General features: G+C 36.4%; 1 protein-coding gene across 2 annotated transcripts in view; it reads left to right on the top strand.

Moving 5' to 3' along the window:
- The window catches only part of usp12b (ubiquitin specific peptidase 12b), a 34634-nt gene extending 11677 nt beyond the window's left edge, over positions 1 to 22957 (top strand). The window contains exons 5-11 of one of the 2 annotated variants that reach the window (XM_059354673.1): positions 1772 to 2076; positions 3814 to 3890; positions 3993 to 4076; positions 5612 to 5809; positions 7030 to 7108; positions 14474 to 14586; positions 22559 to 22957. In XM_059354673.1, coding sequence (XP_059210656.1) covers positions 1772 to 2076; positions 3814 to 3890; positions 3993 to 4076; positions 5612 to 5809; positions 7030 to 7108; positions 14474 to 14575 — 845 coding nt within the window. In that variant the 3' untranslated portion in view covers positions 14576 to 14586; positions 22559 to 22957. Of the gene's footprint in view, positions 1 to 1771; positions 2077 to 3813; positions 3891 to 3992; positions 4077 to 5611; positions 5810 to 7029; positions 7109 to 14473; positions 15123 to 22558 lie in introns of those variants that run through there. The other variant, XM_059354672.1, reaches the window with a different exon arrangement.
- The last annotated feature ends 516 nt before the right edge of the window (positions 22958 to 23473 follow it).

Genomic DNA, 23473 nt, shown 5'->3' with positions numbered 1-23473 from the left:
CAAAACTAGCTTACTGTATCAAACCTTAATTACTAGGTTTAAATGTATCCAAAACTTATTTAAACACAAAACACATTTAAATATGAAGATTACTGTGAAAACTAACCTCATGCCTCTTCGGGGGCTAAAACATAAAACATTGAACTCCTTGACGTTATCTCTACAGGATAATCTCACAGGAGTTAGTTTTACGATCAAAAGGAAGTCTCTTTTCGTCCTTTCAAAATTTAAGCCTTATCAAAACAGGCTTTTGCATAGTACTGTATATATATATATTTTATTTTGCTCATGTATGCATGTTTTTATGCATACTGTATGTAGAAAAACATAGTGATTAATCCATGAATTGGTCGTTAACATTCTAGGTAATCGAGTTGGCGGGTAACTTCCAAACGCCCATCCCTACCCTGGAAATAGAAAACTACCTGAGAGGTTTAAGACAATATGCATTTGCTGATTAGTCTGACAAGGCCAGGCTAGGATATTGTTCTGACGGCTGCTTGATACTGGAAAAACAGACTTTTTTATTTTTATTTCTGCGAAATGAAAACATTTGCCCACAGGAATTTTTCTTGCACTGTTACACAGTCTTACACAGTCAAAAAAGTCCTGCACAAGCCCAAATGTGGTAGCCTCTCACACAATCTAATAGCTTTCATATATACTTATCTTAATGATTGCATATTTTAATGAATTATTTTAAGGACAATAAGGGTTCTTGTGTGTAATATTTAAGGCATTTTATTTTTCTTGAAAATGCTGTGGTAGATTCTGTTAACACACTGCTCTTATTTTGAAAGCTGCATGTGTTTGGCGACTGGACGTAATTTGTCACAGGTTAGCTTTTTGTGATTAAAACAACTTTAATTGTTGGCTAATGTTAGCTTGCAGCTACCGAACAGCATAATGCAGCAGTGTATTTGGACCTCTGACCGGCACGTACAGGTTGATAGTCTTTAGTTCGGCTCGTGCATACGGAGTGATCATGTGGGGGCGGGGGTGATACGGACAGGTAAACATGTTTCTCTATCGTGCTGGAATTGTTTTGAAGCGAAGAAGTTAATCTTATAAATATAATATAGCTTGAAATGTGACGTTAGCGCAGCACATGAGACTCTGGTGGGACAGATTAGACTCTTAGTCTCTGCTGTTGCACATGTGGACAACTGGGAGGCTGAAACGGTTTGTCCTGCAGCCCGAATTGTACTGTAAGGAAGGAGAGAGGCATCCTCCCCTCTGCTTGGACTACTCCACTTTTTGGAGAAGTTGAGAGTTTTGACTTTACAGCTCGGCCTGAATGTGCAGCTGTTGCTTCTGTCAGAAATTTAAACGCAGGACTTCCTGTATTTCTCTCATGAAAAACATAAGCCCAACACCACGTGTTTTTTAGAAATGTAAAATTTGAAATATTCTTTCATTAGTTGAGTCACAGATGAGTTAACCTGATTGCTGGGTGAGAAAGGGGTGAGGCGGACGGGGAGGAAGAGGAGAGAGCGGAGGGGATGTTGGCTGAATCATTAATCTCACAGCTGAGGAAATAAAAGTGTCAGCCAAGTCCTGGAGTGGAGAGCAGATGAAGAAGAGATCTTAATTGGTTCTAATTCTCCTCGCCAACACACGCTGATGTTGTTTATTTTCTGTTCCCTCTTTCTTCCTTCTCTGTCCGTCTCTGCTTCTCTTTATTTACATCCTTCTCTGTATTGCTCTTCACACTTCTCTTTAACTTTTTTTTCTGTTCCCGTCCTCGTCTCTCTACTTCCGTCCCTCTCAGAGCTGTTTGACAACTACATGCAGCAGGACGCCCACGAATTCCTCAACTACCTCCTCAACACCATCGCAGACCTGCTCCAGGAGGAGAAGAGCCAGGAGCGGCAGCAGAACGGGAAACTGGTGCAGAATGGAGGAGGAGGAGGAGGCGGAGGCACGGGAGGGACAGGAGGAGGAAGTGAGGGAGGAGGAGGAGGAGGAGGAGGAGGAGGAGAAGGGGAAGGAGGAAAGGAGACACAACAAACTTGGGTCCATGAGATTTTCCAGGGAACACTGACCAACGAGACGCGCTGCCTCAACTGTGAAGCTGTAAGTGTGATGCCTGTGCAAACTCTGTTGCAGTTTTTAAACATTTAAAGTTATAATTTATTTACTTTGAACTTTCCAAAACAGAGAGTCCGGCATGAAATATAAAACAGGCACAGAACTTAAACCAAAAAAAACTTGAATAAGGGAGAAATTTAGGTTTTGAGCATAGACTGTATATACATATTAATGGACATAGTCACCCTGAGGACACCTATTGGTTTGTGGCCCCTTTGAGGCATCAAATTTAGCGTAACACTCGTCGCCATCTTGTGTCACAATCTTGTTTTCGGAAACGATGAGCAGACCATATTTGGACTGTGGAGGAGCGAGAGGAGTCTGATCACTGACTACAGCCTCTCTACACCTCAACCTGACTGAGAAAAGCTGCTGCTAATTCATGTTAGCATTAACTGGAGCATTAACTGGGATGTTAGTTTTGGCAAAAAACAAAACAAAATGTCAGTTACTGACCTCAGAAAACTGAGCAGCGACTCCTTGGAGTGTCTGTTAGTCCAACCAAATGCTGAACAAGACATTTTTACTGAACAAAACGTTCAAATAAACATTTGTGTCATTAAGTGAAAATACAGTGAAAAGGTCAAAGTTATGAGACCAAACCGGTAAACGTCTTTTTAAAAAAAAAATAAAAAAAAAATGTTATTGACAAGTTGCCGTGGACACGATTTGCTTTTCTTCCCTCCTGATGACTGCTCGTCTTGTTAGTGACCTGTCAATCAAAAGTAGCCACGCCCCAAATCATACAACTCTTTATCTTCTATTTTCCTCTAAATGGGGCCATTATTTACATGAATAAAATTGCATCATTCAGCAGCAAATGTGTGTCACAAATGGTATGATCCCAAAAATTGCTACCCTAACACCTTGCTACACCCTAATAGGTTTAAAAAAATAAATAATAAATGATTAAGTCATTTTTGATTAGATATTTTTTATTTTTCTCAAAAAAAGGACCTTGAACACTAACTGGTTAAATGGTTTATTTATAGGAGCTGGTGCATAGGAGATTGTTTGATTGATTATCTATGGTTTTTGCTTTTCTGATAGAAAATTGGTTCTAGACTGGAACTAAAACAGGTTTTAAAACATCAAAAATGTTGCTTGAAAATGTCCATACGTACAGTTACTAAGGAAGGATCCTGGTTTCAGAGCATTAAGTTATTTTTTATTAGATACGAGATGCATCTCAAATGAATCTTCAGGTTCATTGCTTTCAGATGATGTTCACCACTTCTATGTGCCAGTTATTGTTGACCTGCTATCTCCCCCTAAACCTCCAATGCCCACAACCACCAATTCTCAAAAAAAGGACTTTGAACACTATCTGGTGAAATGGTTAATTTATACGAGCTGGTGCATAGGCGAACATTTATTCATGTTTTTGCTTTTCTGATAGGAAATTGGTTCTAGACTGGAACTAAAACTGGTTTTAGAGGTTTTAAAACATCAAACATTTTTCCATAGGTGCAGTTACAAAGAAAGGATCCTGGTTTCTTTGTTTTGATAAATAATCTAAAAGCTCGTAAACATACATATCAACAATATTTGGTTTAAAATGCACGATATTATACAAATGTTTTATAAGGAAGGAAAATATTTAAAGGCTAGGATGTCCATGTTGACCTGGGTGGTCCTTCATCTGCTGATAATGCTGCACTGCAAAACAGTTTGTCCTTGCGAATAAGGATCCATGTGACCTTGAATGTCTCGACTTCGCAGGTGAGCAGTAAAGATGAGGACTTCCTGGATCTGTCAGTGGATGTGGAACAGAACACGTCCATCACACACTGTCTCAGGTAAGTCAGCCACGGAAAGGGAAGTTAGTCTTTTGATGCTAACCTGGAAAAACAAGGTTGGACTCTTATAGGATAAATGTGTGTATGTGTGTGTCTTAACAGGGGCTTCAGCAACACAGAGACGTTATGTAGTGAATACAAATACTACTGTGAGCAGTGTCGCAGCAAACAGGAAGCCCAGAAAAGGTGGGTGACATCATCAGCGGGTTCATTTTTCTCTCCTGTCATGCAGCTTTCTGTCTTTGCCTTTCTTTTTTTTCTCTTTTTTCCTTCTTCTTTTCAGTTTTGAATGTTGACAATTAGAGCAGATCAATAATTCAAGTTGATCTTTCCTTGATTAATCAAGCGACAGAACATGATTAACTACCAATAAATGTACCAAAAATAATATAATTAAAATAAATAAATAAATAAATAAATGTCCTAATAAATTAATTGTTATGTTATGAAACGTACCAGAAATTTGATTTCCCTTTTTTATTTATTTACATTTGTATTAATTCCCTGCATTTAAAAAAATAAAATTGTATTTATTTGAATTAATTTTTAAATGTATACATTTTTTGCATTTATTTTTAATGTTTTCATACGCAATGACATCAATTTATGTGGCATTTTATTGATAACATTTAATTTTACATATATTAATATTATTGTGGAACATTTGCATCTGTATTTATTTACCTTTGCATTTATTCTACTGTTTTTTTACTTTTCTACTTAATTTTCCCTTTTAATTATTTGCATTTAATTGTAAATATTTATGTGATTATTTTTCCATTATTTATTTAGTTAAAAGGTATTCACTCATATGCATTTTAATTATGTATGTACAGGTGCATCTCAATAAATTATAATATCATGGAAAAGTCCATTTCCAGTAGTTCAAGTCAAACAGCCCCAACCAAGTATTGAGTCATATAGATGGACATACTTTTCAGAGGTCAACATTTCCATATTAAACATTAAAATTGGTCTTTTGTAATATAAAAATTGTTTTGAAACACTGAATTTAAGGTCTTCATTAAATGTAAGCCATACTCATTATAATTAGAATAAATTAAATGAATTAATTAATGTTTCATTCTGTGTGTAATAGATCTATATAATGTGTTATTTCCACTTTTTGAATTGAATTACTGACATAAATAAACATTTATATGATATTCAAATTTATTGAGATGCACCTGTATTATTTTTCCTTTGAATTTTCCCCCTATTTATTTCCCCAAACCTATTTATTTCTGTATTCATTTCTTTATGCATTTCTTCTTCATTATGCAAATGAGGCAGCTGTCATTCAAAGTGTTTCACTCCACGTACTGGACGTTGCATGTTTGTGTCCTGTGTTTTTATACATGCATGTTACAATTTTTTAAAGCCACATCCATTAGCTTGAAAGCGCCGTGCTGTCACCAGCGACTGAACCTCACATTAACACTGAGCAGAATGCTGTGAGAGTGTGAGCAACTGGTTCAGCCAACTTAGGAGGAGGTGTCCAAAGACACACTTCTTGTTCTTGGTAGGAGGTCTGGAGCAGGAATGGTGTCAACATGGAAAGCTTTTAGCCCTCTGAGTTTTCCTTGCTGCCCTCCTGGTGTTTTTCCACTGACCTTTTAAGAAGCTTTAATGTGCTTTAATGATCACTTTATCTCTTTGTGAGTTATAGTTTGGTTCAGAGATAATTCTAGTGTCATCATATCTCACAATCTCTCCGTCAGGATGAGGGTAAAGAAGCTACCGATGATCCTCGCCCTCCACCTGAAGCGCTTTAAATACATGGACCAGCTGCACCGCTACACCAAACTGTCCTATCGCGTCGTCTTCCCTCTGGAGCTCCGCCTCTTCAACACGTCCGGGGACGCCACCAACCCCGACCGCATGTACGACCTGGTGGCCGTCGTTGTACACTGTGGCAGGTCCGTGTCTTATTATTAACTGTGTGTCTGTGTGTGTGTATGTGTGTATATGTATATCTGTGTGTCTGTGTCTATATGTGTGTGTGTCTGTGTGTGTGTGTGTGTGTGTGTCTGTGTCTGTGTCTGTGTGTGTGTGTGTGTCTGTGTCTGTGTGTGTGTCTATATGTGCTTGCTTGTGTGTGTGTGTCTATATGTGCTTGCTTGTATGTGTGTGCGTCTATATGTGCGTGTGCGTGTCTATATATGTGCTTGTGCGTGTGCGTGTCTATATATGTGCTTCTGTGTGTCTGTGTGTCTGTGTGTCTGTGTGTGTGTGTGTGTGGTGTGTCTGTGTGTGTGTGTGTGTGTGTGTGTGTGTGTGTGTGTGTGTGTGTCTCTATATGTGCTTGTGTGTGTGTGTGTGTGTGTGTGTGTATATATGTGCTTGTGTGTGTGTATATACGTGTGTGTGTGTGTATATATGTATATATATATATATATATATATATATAAACAATGAATAAAATGATAATTTCTTGGCATTATTAATATTTAAGAAAATAGAAGGAATTGAGTGTTTATCATTACTAATAAAACATTTCAGCAGTGCAATGAGGCAAATAAAATCTGACAATTAAAATACAAAAAATACAATAAAACAACAATAATATGAGATAATGCATTGTTAGGATAGTATAGTAACCGTATAAAGACATGGAGGAAATAAAATAATGTGCTAGCATTAATGAAAAGCATTTTAGAGATATGTTTTGAGAATCAGTTATAAAAATAAAAGGGGTAACAGAAATGTGCGTTTCCTGCAAAAAGGCTTCCTGCTGGGTTTTTTGAGGCTGATTATCTGACGTCAGCTCACATGTGAGTCAACATATGCAAGTTATTAGTCGCTGGATCATTGTCTACTTGCAGATGAGTTTGATATAATCTACCTATGATGCTTCTCTCAACATTATGTGTAAACACAGACGTGCTACAGTCTGTTAATGTGAGCATGTTACTCCCACATGCTGCAGTCAGAAAACATCCCTGTACTAAGATTACATTAAACACTATACAACAATGTTTTTTTATAGCAATTATTTCACACTGTTGCCTCAACAGTACCGTCTACGTTTAGACATTTACGTGTTAATAAAATAAACCCATTAACCACCATAGTGTTAAAAGCCTTTCAGGTTTTTTTTTTCTTCATGTGTCTCACTTATTGCTCCTCCTCTCTGCAGTGGTCCCAACCGTGGACACTACATCACCATCGTCAAGAGCCACGGCTTCTGGCTGCTGTTTGATGACGACATCGTAGAGGTAAGAGAAAGCTCTAACCTTCTCATTCTCATTCTATCTCACAAACACATTTGTTAAAACAAAATAAGGCATCTGCTTCATTTTACAGATTTCAAATACGAACTGTCTCCACTTTAAAAACGTCATGGTGTTAAATGTCTCAGTACAATCTGAAACAGAGCTTTAGGCTTTATTTTTGCAAATATCAGTAGAACTATTCAGATCCCTTACTGCAGTAAAAGTACTAATACCACACTGTGGAATTACTCCACTACAAGTAAAGGTCCTGAATTCAAAACTTGCTGAAATAAAAGTGCAAAAGTATCAGCATCAAAATGTACTTAAAGTATCAAAAGTAAAAGTATTCGTTATGCAGAATGACCCCACTCAGATTGTTTTATATATTCTAAATAATTACTGTATTATTATTTTTGATGCACTTATGTGAGCAGCATTTTGCTGTCGTCAAGGTAGAACTCATTTGAACTACTTTATGTACGGTTATGAGGTTTCATTTATACATATAATTTCAAATCTTTTATGTTAAATCCTGACCTGAAAAGTTACTAAAGCTGGCAGCTATAACTACAAAATTTGCGTCTAAAATGGAGTAGAAGTATAAAGTTACATAAACTGGAAATACTCAAGTAAAATACTACATTGTACATGAGTAAATGCACTTGGTTTCATTTCCACCACAGGAAAAATATTAACTGCTTTAAGGTCTGAATGTTGTCATTTTACAATATATGGGTGAAGTTTTTAATATTCTGGCTTTACATGAAGCAAAGCAGCAACCAAATACCCAAAATCAGTAGTTAAAGTTGCCACAGCGCACATGCACGGTTTGCGGTTGTAAAAAAGGTTTGAGTTTCTGTTGTAAAACAGCTGACCTGGTTTTAGGCAAAAAAGGTCCTGATAAGGCGTTATAAAAGACAGTTTAAACAGTAAATAAGGGGCGTCCCGGTGGCTCACACTGGTAGAGCGCTTACCACTAAGGCTGAGCCCTCGCTGCGGCGGAGCCGGGTTCGAATCCGGCCTGACCTCCCTTTGCCGCATGTCCTCCCCTCTATCACCCCTTTCACTCTATCACTTTCAATAAAGCATAAAAATGCCCCAAAAATAATCTTAAAAAAAAAAAAACAGTAAATAAATGTACGTAAATGCTGGAAGTGAAGTAGTTGCAAAGGTCACGTGACTACCCCAAGTTACGTAAAAAACATAAGTTACGTTCAAAAACGCGATTCACGTAACTTTAGTAAAGAACGTAACTTAAGTAAAGAACGTAACTTAAGTAAAGAACGTAACTTAAGTTAAAATTGTTTGCTTTTGTTTTCACACAAGACGCGAACCCCGCTCTCCTGGGTGACAGTTTTAACTTTGCTTCGCCATCAATCGCTACTACGTCAGTAAGAATGTGGCGGACGCATTGCAGCGGATGGTGAAATACGTCAATATGGCTTGTTTCTCGATGTGTAAAAAAATAAAAGGTAAAAAAGGTATGATGTGAAGTAAAGTACAAACACTGGAAACCCAATTGACTGTCTATTGCTCTGAAACTTTTAGCACACATTAGGTTGAACACCATCAAAGATTAAGATTCCCAGCAGCCGTCCAGGGTTTCAGGAATCTCAAACAGCGTCCCTTCCAGACTCTGTACAGATCCTGGCGCTCCCAGTGTTGTGTCTGGGTTTCCTTTGACGGGCCGACCTAGATACCTGAAGCTTTGCTAAATAATGAGGAGATGGAACGGGGTTTAGCAATCAGGATCCCATTAGAGGGGCTAGAGGAAGGGATGAAAGTTTTCATGAAGGAAAGATGTCAGACGATAACGAAAAAAGAAAACAGAAAGAAGTGGATACCTGCTTCAGATTAGAGAGCAGGATTAGCCTGAAGCCTCAGAGACGAGATCTGGAATGAGAATAATGTTCAGCTGCTTTGTCCTCTTTTCACTTTCTGGCTTCGTCTTCATCACTGTTTCTTCTTCTTCTTCTTCTTCTTCTTCTGATTCTTCTTCTTCTTCTTCTTCTGATTCTTCTTCTGATTCTTCTGATTCTGAAGTGAAATCTGCATGTATTGATCCAAATCAATCCTAAACTGATGCTGTTTAAATAATTGGCGCACAGCAGTGGATCCCAGGACCCCTTTTGGAAATAAAAAAAATAATAAGTTAATCGTCTCTGTTATCCGTGATCACCCTGTACTACCTTTTCTTCACTTTCTACTACATTTACCTCCTCTTTTACCCTGTCCTGTTACTACCTCTTCTTCCCTTTCTACTATGTTTACTCTCCTCTTACCTGTTCTACTACTGTCTCTTCCACTACTTCTCCTACCTTCCCTTCCACTACTACCATTTTCTTCTCTTTTGCCTGTACTTCTACCTCCTTTCCTACTACCACTTATTCTACTTCCTTTTCTACTAACACTACTATACTACTACTTCTGCCTCTTCATTAACCCCTGTGTTCTGCTACTACTTCTTCTTATACAACAAAAAAAGTTAGGATGCTGTGTAGAGCGTACATTTAAAACAATCAAATTCAGGATTCAATGTATGTTTACAAAAAGCATGGTTTATCTATTTGAACGTTAACTATACAGTCTTTGTAACATGAATTCAATTCAAAAGAGTTGAAAGGATTAGCAAAATATCACATTCTGTTTGTTTACGTTTTAGACAACGGACCAACTTTTTGGAAATGGTGGTTGCACAGTTCGAACTACCTCCTCTTCTACTTTCAGTACTTCTTCTTTTTCTCCTCCTTACCACTTCTTCAAAACATTGAGTTATTTCTAACTTTATAAGAGGGAACATACAGTTTCAGTCTTTAACTGTTCTAAGATTAAACTGCTGGTTGTCATGACCTGCAGATCTCCTGCAGCTTCTGCTATAAAAACCATCTGCTTCCCCCTCTGACGTGGTGACAGCAGAAACATGGCAGCCGACATAGAAACAACACATTCTGACATCTTTCTAGCATGTGTGATAGCGCTTAGCCAACAGTTTCCAGCTCACCGCTCAGCATGTTGCCGTCCACACTGCAGCATGCGTGACGACGCGTCAATCCAAGTAGGGGCATTTACCGGCAGCTCCCACCCTGCAGAACCAAAGTATATGAAATCAGACGTATAGCTTTCCCGGTATGTACTGTGACCCAAAAAGCATGATGTAGCTCTTCAGACATTGGCAGCCGACCACATCAGCACACGGCCAAAGCCCTCAGCATGCTGCTGTGTTTCAGCTGGAGCCAAGTAACCTTTCAGTTTGTTATTTTTCTTTCGCCAAGAAGAACGATACGCCGCAGAAATGAAGCTATCAGTGGTTAACTGGAGTGTGTAGTCATGATGGTTACACATTCCAGGGTTTCTAAGGGATAATCTTTATTAGAAACAAATGCAGAAACAGGGTTGTATAATAGTTATGATAGCAGTGATGTGCAAAAAAATCCCTGGCTTGGAAAATATGGTACAGCATGAGGACACAATGTATTATAAGTCAAAATTCTTTTATAGTTCTGTGATTTCCAGTTATTTTCCAAATAATTCCCCAGAAAGAACATCATTTGCTACGAATTAGAGGGTAATTAGGAATTTCTTGGAAAGAACGCTTCATTTAAACTTCATTTAAAAGTTTATTATTGGAAACCCTTTTCTCCCTGTAAGCTGTATTCTTAACTTTTGATAAATGTTACTTTTTACGAACAATGAATTGTATTTAATTAATAAAGTATGCAAATTGAACACCTTATTTGTTATTATATATATTAGTAAAAAATCCCTTTTAAAGGAATCATCCTAGAAATGATTGAGAAGTTTCAGACCTGTAAAATAAAGTATTGTCCAGTTACCTTTTAGTAGGTCACCACTGCATTAATGAAAACTTGAATTAACAAGTCTACAAAAGTGAATTTCTTCAGTTAAATTTATAGCTGTAATTACAGTTTTTTGGACATGATCAATTTAGTCGTTTGGTACATTGATTTTATTCATATTTGATTTTAGAGTAAAATACTAGTTAGGGCTGGGCGATACGACCTCAAATCAATATCACGATTAATTGAACATTTAACCTCAATTACAATTAATGAATGATTATTTAGTTTTTTGCCCTCATATTTCACTGACATGGCACAGACTTTAAATATTCTCAACTATTAAAGCTGGGATATTTCTCCTAATGAAGTGCATATCTTTGTGATTTTATAGAAATTAAGGAAACGCACAGATTTTAACATTATTTTGTGGTTATTTATTGGATATTTTGAACTGATATCAAACTATCGCTTGAAATTAAAACATTAAATTTTAGTTTTGAAGTAGAAATCAACTTCTCTAAAACAGTAGAAAATAAATAACTTCCATTTCTTGTAATCAGTTCTTTCGCAGTGTTTACATTTGACTTTTTTTTTGCTCTGTGTCGTCTTCCCTAAAGCCAAAATGTTTGGAATGTCAGCGTCAAGTCATTTAAGTCATCATAATTGTATATTTTTGCTAACATTTTTGAACACTCACTATAATGTTTAACATTTTTAAAAGAAGGTTTAAATCCCTGCTAATTTCCATATCAGATGAATAGTATTAAAATCAGCTGACTCCTGAAATTTGATTGATTCTTTACAGTAGGACCTCAATTTTGTTGTGAATGGAAACACGGTTATTGCAAATGGAAAAATACATTATAATATGTAAAAACACATCAGCATGGTTTGCTGAATGGTTGATTGTTATGATAAGTTAAAATGAGTTGTAGTAAATGGGTTAAAACATGCAAATCCACTGGTATGGCCCTCCTTAAAAGCATTTATATATTCTTTTACATTTCCTCACTCCTTTCTGATCCAACTGTGGCTCCAGTTTCAGCAATGGTTCTCCTTTGGCCCAATTAAAACTTGTTTATTTTACTTGTAATGTCCCCGGCAGTGGGAGAAGTCACCCTGCTGTTTGCATCCAGAGGAAACTGCTCTGTCACAGCCACCAGGGCCTGATGTTTATAACTGATCCTCACCATCAGTGTATTTTTCCACTATGATGGGAAGGAGGCCCACAAGAACATCTGGTCCAGAAACTGACCGAGTTCTGGAAGATTCCGCTGAGTTTGCAGAGCAGAAACACAAACTAATCATTTTTTATGGTTTGTGGAGATTTACTCTCTCCTTCTGTCTTGCTGCTTTGTATTCCAGCTTTCCTTCTCTTTCTTCAACCGGTCTTATTACTCTTTAAACGTTTATTTTTGGGGCTTTGCACCTGGAATTAAAGCTGCCTCTACAGTTGTAGCCACTTCCCTCTCACCACCAATGCAACAGTATATTATATGTATTTTGTTTCCAGCCTCACTCTCTCTCTTTCTTTCTCTTTTTCTCTCTTTCTCAATTCAATTCAATTTAGTAAGGCTTTATTGGCACGAAAGTTAATGTCTCCCTCTCTCTACCTCTCTTGCTCTCTCTCGCTCTCTCTCGCTCTCTCTCCCTCGCTCTCTCTCTTGCTCTCTCTCTACCTCTCTCTCTCTCCCACACTCTCTCTCTCTCTACCTCTCTCTCTCCCACTCTCTCTCTACCTCTCTCTCTCTCTCTCCCACTCTCTCTCTACCTCTCTCTCTCTCTCCCACTCTCTCTCTACCTCTCTCTCTCTTGCTATCCCTCTCCCTCTCTCTCTCTCTCTTGCTCTTTCGCCCTCTCTCTCTGTCTCTCTCTCTCTCCCTCTCTCTCTCTCTCTCTCTTGCTCTCTCTCCCTCTCTCTCTTGCTCTTTCGCCCTCTCTCTCTCTACCTCTCCCTCTCTCTCTCCCTCTCTCTCTCTCTCTCTCTCGCACTTTCTCTCGCGCTGTTCCTCTCTTTCTCTCTCTCTCTCTCTCTCTCTGTCCCTCTCTCTCTCTCTCTGTCCCTCTCTCTCTCTGTGTGTCTCTCTCTGTCTCTCTCTCTCTCTCTCTCTCTCTCTCTCCCTCTCTCCCTCTCTCTCTCTCTCTCTGTCTCTCTGTGTCTCTCTCTCTCTCTCTCTCTGTCTCTCTCTCTGGACAGAGCTGCTTCACCAAATAAGAAACAGTTGTCAAGGCCAAGCCTCGAGATATTCACCACTTACTTGTCAACATACTTGATTTTAAATGGAGATTTGATAGTGAATGAAAACAATAGCCTCAGTAAACCGCTTTTCACTCAAAAGTTCAACAGCACAGTCGTGAAGTGAAAGGAAGGGATTTATGTTGGTCTTACAAGGACCCCCCCCAAAGACTTCAGGTCATCTTTTTATTAAAAAAAACTTCACCAAGGTTCTAGGAAGAAACATTTTAGAATCTGAAAAGTGGTTTTTGTTATGTGACTTAAGAATAACACGTCTGTCTGATAAATTAAGCTCACTGAAGCAGATCTTTAGCAGTCCTTTAGAACAAAAGTATAATCATTTTAATTGTACAAAAAACAGCAATGTTTTTCCATTTCACTCACTGGTCACCTGACAAGAAATATGAAAAGGTTGTTGAATTTTGGCAAAGCCTAATGCATTTTTGCCTTCATTGCTTGATGGAAATGAGTCAACAAAGTACAGGCAAAAACACTGTTGTTTTTTTTTTGTGCTGGTCAATTTTGAGGTTTGGGGTTCTTTTTCTCCCATAACATGTCTTATTTCAGATGAGTGGAAAGAAAACGTCCAAAACAAACATTTAGGTGTATACTTTCCTCTATTTAATAGATTTTGCCTCCTACTGCAACGTGTAGTACCGTGAACATAGTCTACACATCATCATCACAGGCATCGTTAGAAAGCTCCCATTTTGCTGAACAATATCATGTGTTTTACATGTTTTTTTATTGTTTATTGTTTTTTTGTTGGTGTCAATTAGATTAAATATTTTCTCTTCAAATAGTCATTTCCATTAAGAATGTATAAAAACCTTTTTAAAGGCCGTTTTCTCAAAATGAGTTTTCTCATAATTCTCAACTTCAGCTCCACTTAGAGACACCAAACTGACCAGTTTTATTCCTAACTATATTCTGAAGGTTCATAAAAGTGGGTGTGTCTATATATCATTAATACCCTGATATATAGAATGTTGTTTCTAAATATAGAAAGTTGTTTTTTTATTGTTTTTAACAGTATTTTCTGATTTTATAAAAGGATAAAAGATATCCCAATTTCCTTCCATAAAAAAAAACTTTGAATCTAATATATCAACAACATAAAATTATACCTTTTGAAATTTGCTTTATCCAATGTTCAGATTTGTCCTTGAATTATTTGCAAATTAGCACATGTTTAATCAGTTCAGACCTAATGTGCATATCTAAATATAACATCTCCGAAAACTTGTAATGCAAAAATAGTAGGCGATGTTCCTACTCTGCTTCAGTGTGTCTTTTATAATTATATTGTCTGTTTCTTTTCTCTCCTTGTAGAAAATTGACGCGCAGGCGATCGAGGAGTTCTACGGTCTAACGTCGGACATTTCCAAGAACTCTGAGTCAGGATACATCCTGTTCTACCAGTCCAGAGACTGAACCAGCCAACGGTAAATCCCCAACAGACTGTCACTCAACAGAAGGGGGAGGCGCCTTATGGCCGCCACTGGCTCCGCCCAGCAAGCTCACATAAGTATCCAGGCTTTATTTCCTGCCGGCGGAGCATTGCACTGGAGCGCCACTCGGACCGGTTGAGACGTGTGCAGGTCGCATGCCAGCCTCCTGGATTACAAACCTCCTCTGAGCCCACACTGCAAAAAGCACCTTAAAAAAAATTAATAAGATGGCCGAATCTGTAACGCTCGCTTTGCACTGGGGCATCAGCTAACACCAATCCAAGAGGCTGACATCGCCGTGTGCACAGCGGTTCGCTTTCGGAGGTAGAAGCAGTTTGGGACTGTTGACACGATGCAAGTAACCAATCAACTTTTGGATTTTTTTGGACGAGACACAGGATTGTAATCCTTCACGTCACAGCAACTGACAGAGTCACCACAGTCTTCTTTAGCATTTTTTGTGTGTGTGTGTGTGTGTTTATATTATACCGTGCTAAATTAGCTTCACGCTAACACACAGGTACCATGCGTTCGCACCCCAAAAAATCTTTCTGGAGACAAAGAAACTAATCTGACAACCGTGTTAAATCGTCCCACAGGTCATAACAAAAAAAAAAGCACTGACACTACCTTTAGTGATGGAAGAGCGTGAATGCGTACTTAACAAGGTGACGCAGTTGCTAGTTTGCAGTGTTTGTATCATGAAGTGGTGCTAATAACATATAGTGTTAAAGGCGGAGCGCGGAAGAGATGTTGACGGATTTGATAGAGGGGCTCGTTATTATTTTTTAAGTAATTCAATATTGAAAAAACAACTGAAAATTGAGGAAATTATCTGATTGACCAAAAATGCATGTACTGTTTTATCAATAACACTGAAAAGGGGCCTTGTTTTCTGAAAATTGCAGCAAAAATTGTGAAATACAAAACAGAAACAAGACTTACAAATCACCAACGAACCTGTTCCAGTTTTAAAAGTCTCGCTGGTGAAGCAGTGCGTGAAAGTGGCTGCTAAGCTCCTGGTGCGTCGTGCCATTACGGGTCATGTTTGGTGCCACATCGCTTAAAAAGACACTGAACTAAGAGCAGTCAGGTGATTAAACAACATAAGCTAACTGGGTTTTTTTTTAAGTAGGCTTTTCGTGGTTTGACAGCAAGCACGGTCTCCGTTTTCAGTTTGCGTTCAAAGATTTGTGTTTTTTTTAAAACTGCCAGAATATGCACATTTGTACCATTTTTTTAAAGGGACACATACCGAGATAATTATTTTTATTTCCTTGAAGTCAGTTCTGACATGCAAACTGTCGCACTACGTACAGGTTGAATGTTTGTCTTTCGTGTCCTCTTTGTTCCTTATTAATTAAAAGCTTTATTCCTGGACACCTCCATACACCCGCCAGGCTGCAGCTGGTTCAGTACACCTCATTATATCAGCCACCAATCACATGCTGGCAAAGTTTGACTCCGGCTTAAGTGTTTCTCCTGCAGCTGCAGCTCTGGCAGGCGGTCAGAGCGTTTACATAACATGTTTTTCACTCCAGAATCTTAAATCGGAGCTCTCAGTAATGTTGAGTGATGCTAGCGGTCCGCTGTTGGTTGAAGGCACAGTGAATTTAATGCAGTAAGTCTCAGCAGTGTAAAGGTCTTTCCTCCATATTTTTTAAAATCTACTTAAGCACGATTTAATGTGTTTGATATCTTGTTTTCACCAATGTGAGGCTGCTTTTCTCTTTTCTTATTGTAAATGTCAACATTTTTGGTGATTTAAATTGTTGTTTGGACAAAAATCCTTAACCGAATGTCTCCTTCAGCTCTCGGAATCTGCCATTGGCTTTTTCTTGGAAATTTTGAAGATGAAACAATGAATCAATTTATTAATGAATACATTTTGTCAGATGTTTAAAACTGGCGTGCCACATGGTGGAAGAAGTACTCAGACTTGAGGAAAAGTTCAAAAGTATTAGTATGAAAATAAACGTAAAAAAAACTCATCATGCAGAGTGGCCCATATCAGAATAATGCATGTTCAATTAGATGAATGCATTAATGTGTGCATCAATTTAATGTTGCAGAAATATGTAACAGAAAATAGAAATACTTAAGTAAAGTATGAGTACTTTCCCACCACTGCAAATTCCTTTGTAGTAGCTATGAAGAAAAATCCTGATGACAAATGTTCTTATTGGCTCCTTGAGGTCTTTCACAAGATAATATTTCAGTAGACTGTAAAGTTATTTAAAGCTAATAACAATTGGCATCAGTAATAACCACCTAGATCAACCTCTTCTGGAGTTGATGCCCGAAGGGCTACAATCAGTTTTTTTCCATTATTGCTGATTTTTTAACTTCATTAGTCACAGTACAGTAAAAAATAGTACAACATAAAAAGTTTTTAAATTGTAAGACGTATTGTAAGAAGTATTAAGGCCAAATTTTTTTTTTTTAATTACGAGATTAAAGTCGTAAATTGAATTAATTACGATAATAAAGTCGATAATATTGAATTAATTACGAGAATAAAGTCAAAAATATTTAGGTGATTACGATAATAGTCGTAAATATTTAATACGTTACATATTTAATACGTTAGTGAACTTTATTCTCGTAATTAATTCAATATTTTCAACATTCTCGTAATTAATTCAATATTTACAACTTTATTCTCATAATTAGTGGAATATTTCACAACTTTACTCTCGTAATTACTTCAATATTTATGACTTAATTATTGTAATTAATTAAATATTCACAACTTTATTCTGGTCATCAATTTAATTTTTACGACTTTATTCTCGTAATTAATTAAATTTTACGACTTAAATCTCATAATATACACTTTTTTCCCCCTAAATGTGGCCCTAATACTCCGTCCTAAACTTGCTTGTTTTGTCATACAAACAAAAACAGTTACAATTAATTACATTTTCAATGATAGAAAACCAAGAGAAAACAGCATCCTCACATTTGAGTAGGGATTTTTTTTTTTTTTTTTTTAATGATCTGATTATGAAAATAGTTGCAGAAAAATGTAATTATTCAGTTAATTGGCAAATCTTTTTTTCTAATCTGCAGGGAAGAGTCGCGGTCGTGCTAAGAGTGTAATTAATAAATTCAAATTGGTTTTAATTCTGCGGAGGAAAGGCATTTTCTAACTTTAACTCATTCTGCCTAACTTGAGCCTCTTTTTTAAACTCAGTTGTTATCATTTCAACGCACAAACAAACCAAAATGTCGTGTTTATTTTTCATTTTTTGGGGGGGTTTGACTTGTTTTTTTTAAAGTATGTTTTTATGTCGCGAATCTCGTGAGGCTCCACCCGACTGGGCAGTCCCAGATCAACAAGCAAGCTCACCTCGTCACTCTTTTTCTGTTTGTAACAGAGCTGCAGCAGATGGAAAGCGAATGGAAAACATGCTCTCTGTAGCCTTTTAAAGGTGTTTATATTCTACAGTAGCTGAGTGGCCCCGGGCAGTGGGTCAAGTATTAACTGAATGTTAAAATGTACAGTAAAATAAAAGTAGGGCTGCTGCTAAACCTCTAAAGCGACATTTGGAGTTTGGCGCATCTCAATAATCTGAAGTTGCTCTCTCCTGCTAAAGAAAAACACTTTTCACGACGTAAATTTGTAACAAAAATACTATATTCTGAAATCATTTATTTTCTTTGGAGGCTTTTATTTTGATGGTCAAGAACAAAATTAATAGATTTATCAGTTTAATCTGATCATTCGTGCTGAAGTTTAAAGCAGCTTCTCACAACCGCAGAAGTGTTGAAGTTCTTGAACGTCTGGCTTTGGTTGCTTAATTTTTCAAAATTGAACGTAAATAAGAGAAGGAAAGAAGCCGCTTCAGATAACTTCATTCACTGGTTTGAGGCTTCAAAATCAACACTATTTCCTTGTCTTGTCTGTGCTGCTCTTAAACTCAACTAAACTACACGAAAGGAAGGTGGTGTTGAATCTGTTTTGGGGTTCCATCCAGTTTTTTGAAAATCCCTTAAAGGCAGTTTACAGGTTTTACCCAGGCACCAACAGAAACTGTGGACTCCTATATGAGTTACTTTCATATGTACCAAATTATGTGTTCGTATTTGGAGCTTTTTAATTTTTTGTTTCTGTTTTATCATTGTATAACTAAGAAAAAACAAGCACAAAACCACATTATTTGGGGGGATAAACGTCTACAGATTCAGTTGGAGTCGGTTATGATTCTGTTTTTTAACCAAATGCAGTCATCGGTCCCCAAAATGTGTCATCAAGACCGGTTGAAAAATCTTCTCTGGACAAAGCATCGGAAAACTATGTTGAAACAAGGCTCTTTTTTATTTTATTTAAATACTATAAATAATATTATCATTAATGTTTATCTTATTTTTCTTAGATGTTTCACTTGTTTTTGATATTTTCACTAATTTTACTAGTCTACAATTTTTGTGTAGGCAGCTCTGGATATTTTAAGATTATTTTTGGTTAAATTTGGGAGTATGTGATGAGAGATGTTGATGTGTACATAAATACAGATGTTATTATTGGAATATAATTAATTGCTTGCTTGAAAAAAATCAGCAGATCTAGATCAAAAATGTTAGTTGATGTTATGTCTCGAAATGCTTTTATTCTGGTAACAAATCAATACGCCTGGTGCTAAAACAAACAAACAAACAGAAAAGTAACAAGCTCCACCCATCTGGCATGCCAGGCAGCCTAAAACAAACATCCCAAAGTATATAAACTAATATGTAATCTGACTGGTACGGAAGAGGATTAGGGCCAGGGAGTGGAAAAAAATAAATCATTAAGTTTGAGAAAAAAGTTGAAAGACAATGTTGACAAAATTTGTATATAATATAAGACAATATATGTCTAAAAAATTCACAAAAGTAGATTTTCCCAAAAAACAATAGTTATTGTTAGCCTTCTACCAAGAATAGCGCATTTATGTGTCTGGGGATTTTAGTACACCCTTAAATATGGTGGTTATTGCTCATTTTATGACATTTATGAAAATCAGGTTGTAGCTTGCAGTAACTGTTTGGATAGAAAACAATGTTACTCTGATTAGGGCTTGGCGATATGGTCAAAAAATCATATCCCGATATATTTAGGCTGGATATCGATATACGATATATATCCCGATATTTTTATCACAAAGTGAGAGCAAATGTTCAGTCAAAGTCAAATACGACACGTCACAAGTAGTTTTATTGAAACCGTTTATTTAAGTGAACATAAATTCTGTATAACAACAGAAGTACCTTATTTGAAATCAAAGCTCCATAAAATGCACATTTAAATAAAAAAATATCTTAAATAAAAGCCGCAGCTTGCCTGGAGCAAATTTGAACTATATCGACATATGCAATATGGTCTAATTCCATATCACATTAAAAAATATATCAATATATTTTTTATATCGATGCATCGCCCAGCCCTAACTCTGATGACTTATTGACACAAATCTGTGAATATCTTTCCAATTTTACCAAAAACAAGGGTTTTTTTTAATACTTGTCATTTCGACTTTTTTCTTGAATCGTATTTCAACTTTATTTTCGACATCTAGACTTTCCTTGTCATCTCGACTTTTTTCTCGAACTGCATAATGGAAAAAAAAAATCCTTTTCTCATTATTTTTTACTCCTACCTGGCCCCAAACCTCTTCCGTAGACTGATCACACTATAGTACACAGAAAACTGATTTCATGAGGATACTTTTATTTTGAAGGATCCACACTGCGGTGCAGAAAGTAACTGACCAAAAAGTGTCCTGTGTATCACTGTGTTGAAGGAAAAATCCACTTTAAAGTACATGAACACTTGGGGGTTAAATTAGCTGTTGGTTCGTTGCTGTATATCCCATTTTATAAGTTGATATTTAATTAAGTTGTTGCCCATTAATAACTGGTTAAATGTTGTGGTGACACCTTGAAACATTTCAATAATCACAATGTTGAAAAGCAATTAAACCCCGGATTTAAAAGATGTAAATTTCTGTCAAATTTCTGTTTAGTTTTTTCTGTTTGGAAAAAAAATCACTTCAAAACAAGACTAGAGTCTAGAACTTTTTAAAGTTTTTCTCAAGTAGTCTGGGAAAATAGATAAGTTGGGTTGGGGGAAAGAAGAAGCACCAACATTTTCTTAAAAACGAACTCATTAAATAACAAAAACTGACATCTATGGGTGGATTTTTCCTTTAACAGTTTATTTCTGTCCTCTGAAATGTCCCTCCAGGGCTTCGGTTGTCCACATCGCTACTGCTTTTCAGACTCACCAAGAATGTAAATGTTTTGAACCCAGTATGTAACGGGCAAAAAGTGACTGAATGTGTCATTAACACTCTGATTATGTACGTTGCAACTAACTGGTGTGCGGAGTAACGGCGGCCTCACAGACAAACAACAACAACAACAACAACAACCCTGATTGTAACTAAAGACAGTTTGTTTTTGCATCAATTTATATAAACTACCACATTATGGAGTTCATATTTATACCCCTTGACTCAGGCTGAAGCTCAGCAGCCTGAATTAGACAAAAAAATCTTTTTTTTTAGTCTTTTCTGAAAGTTCTGCCCATAAAGTGTTTTTAATTGGCTACGGACAGATGACTGAATCCTCCTGTTGAGTTGTGGGTGTTTGTGGGTGCTCGCTGCTGCTGCACATGCTGCTGTCTGAAGTTCACCATGAATACATGTAGATGCAGTGAAGTTTGGGAATGACGGCTGGTTCTGATGGTGTCCAAACTGTTTGAAATAAAACAAACTGGTTTTTAAGATGGAATGATCTAAACTTGTCTTGTCTGTGTTTTTATGGAGCAACGAAAAGTGTTACGTTTGTTTCTGGATTTTTGTCACTTATCTTTTTTTATTTTTATTTTTACAACTTATAATATTGTGTGTGTGTGTGTGTGGGGGGGGGGGGGGGGTCCATCTTTGCACACAATATGCTATATTACGTAACAACACACTAAAATGGCCATTTTAAACATTTTTTTAAAAATTACATTTTTCATCATACATATGGTGTTTTTTTTGTTATATCCTATGATAAGGTGATTTACTGTCATTTCTAGACAAACTATACAACTAATGTATATCAACAGTCTAGGTAGTCATTTTAAAATTTGACTATTTTTGACAAAAATTAACATACTATAGTATGACTTTTTATTTTTGTCCAATTTTTGGACATCCCATAATATAGTGTTTTTCTGTCATTTATGGACAAAATATAGAAATAATATACATCAACAGACTGTACTAAAGCAATTTTTTAGGCATTTTAAAATTTGACCATTTTTGACAAAAATCAACATGCAATAGTATGACTTTTTTTTTTTTTTTGGACATCCCATAATATGGGTTTTTCTGTCATTTGGGACAAATTATGCAACTAATATGTATCAACAGACTATAATTAAGTAATTTTTAGCATTTTTAGGCATTTTAAACATTGACCATTTAAACATTTATGGACCAATTATACAACTATGTATCAACAGAATGTCATTTTTGACAATTTTTGACAAAAATCGACTTACTATAGTATGACTTTTCATAGTGTAGACTTTTTTTTTGTCCAATGTTCGGAGATCCCATAATGTGGTGTTTTTCTGTTACATTTGGACTGTAATTTGGGCCTTATGAATCATTTTTAGACATTTAAAAATTTGACGTTTTTGACCCAAAAACATATATATATATATTATAATATGACTTATTCACTTTTTGGACATCTCATAATATATTATTATAATTTTTAGAGAGAATACTGTAATATTTATCAACAGATTGTAGTAGGACTATTTTGGGGCATTTTTCAAAAATGTATGACCTTTTTTTGAAAATTTTTGGACATCTTATAATGTGGTGGGTTTTTTTTGTCTTTTTTTAGATAGATAATAATTAAATATATATCAACTCATAATTTCTTGCAATTTTTGGGCAATTTTCATAATTCTTCTATGCAGTGGTCTGCTGTGGCTGCTGCAGGAACAGAGAGGGACAAGAAGAGGCTCAACGGACTGGTGTCCTGTACAGACCCCTGGACTTCCTGGAGGAGATGGGTGTCAGGAGGGCGTTAGTCCAACTGAATCCATCATGGACTACACCTCTCAGCGCTCCATGACACCGTGGGAGCTCTGAGCAGCTCCTTCAGCAGCAGCCTCTGTGCCTCTGTGTCTGTTTATATCACCAACTGCAGCAGTTTAACACCAGCATTGTAGAACACTTCTCACTTGTACATATTAACAGCATACCTTTTTATAAATATCTTTTGTATACTTTCTATGTGATATATCTGTTTTCATACCATACTGTGTATATCCTTGCACATATAAACGTCCATTTTCTTTTATATTAGTATTATTTATTGTTCATATTACAACATACAATGACGTGACAATCTGGTTTCCCTAATGTGCAATAAAAAAACTCTGAAGAAAACCCTTGGTGCAATATTAATAAAAACATTCAATAGCAGCCATGTAGCCAATTATGCTATAACATGTAAATCATATGTATGTATTATGTATTTATTTAATTTGCAAAAAAGCACCATATTATAGGATGTTGGGGGGGAAAAGTCCCTATTATACTCATACATATAATGGTATAAGTCACAAGTCATAATTCTTTTAAATGCTAAAAATTGCCTAATTCTAGTCTGTTGATACATATTAGAGCATGATCTGTCCAAATATGACAGAAAAATGTCGTATTATGGAATGTCCAAAATAAAATAAAAATCATGCTATAGTATTTAAAAAAAACTGACAAAAAAGGTTTTTTTTAATGGCTCACAATGCTAATTTTTTTTTACATGTGTAATAGTCTGTAGATATATTTCACAGCAAAATATGTCCAAAAATTACGTAAGTAATTGT

Source organism: Centropristis striata, chromosome 17 (genome assembly GCF_030273125.1).
Source record: "Centropristis striata isolate RG_2023a ecotype Rhode Island chromosome 17, C.striata_1.0, whole genome shotgun sequence".
Lineage (NCBI taxonomy): Eukaryota > Metazoa > Chordata > Actinopteri > Perciformes > Serranidae > Centropristis > Centropristis striata.
The sequence above is the reverse complement of the archived record's forward strand: the minus strand, read 5'-3'. Positions and strand labels throughout refer to the sequence as shown.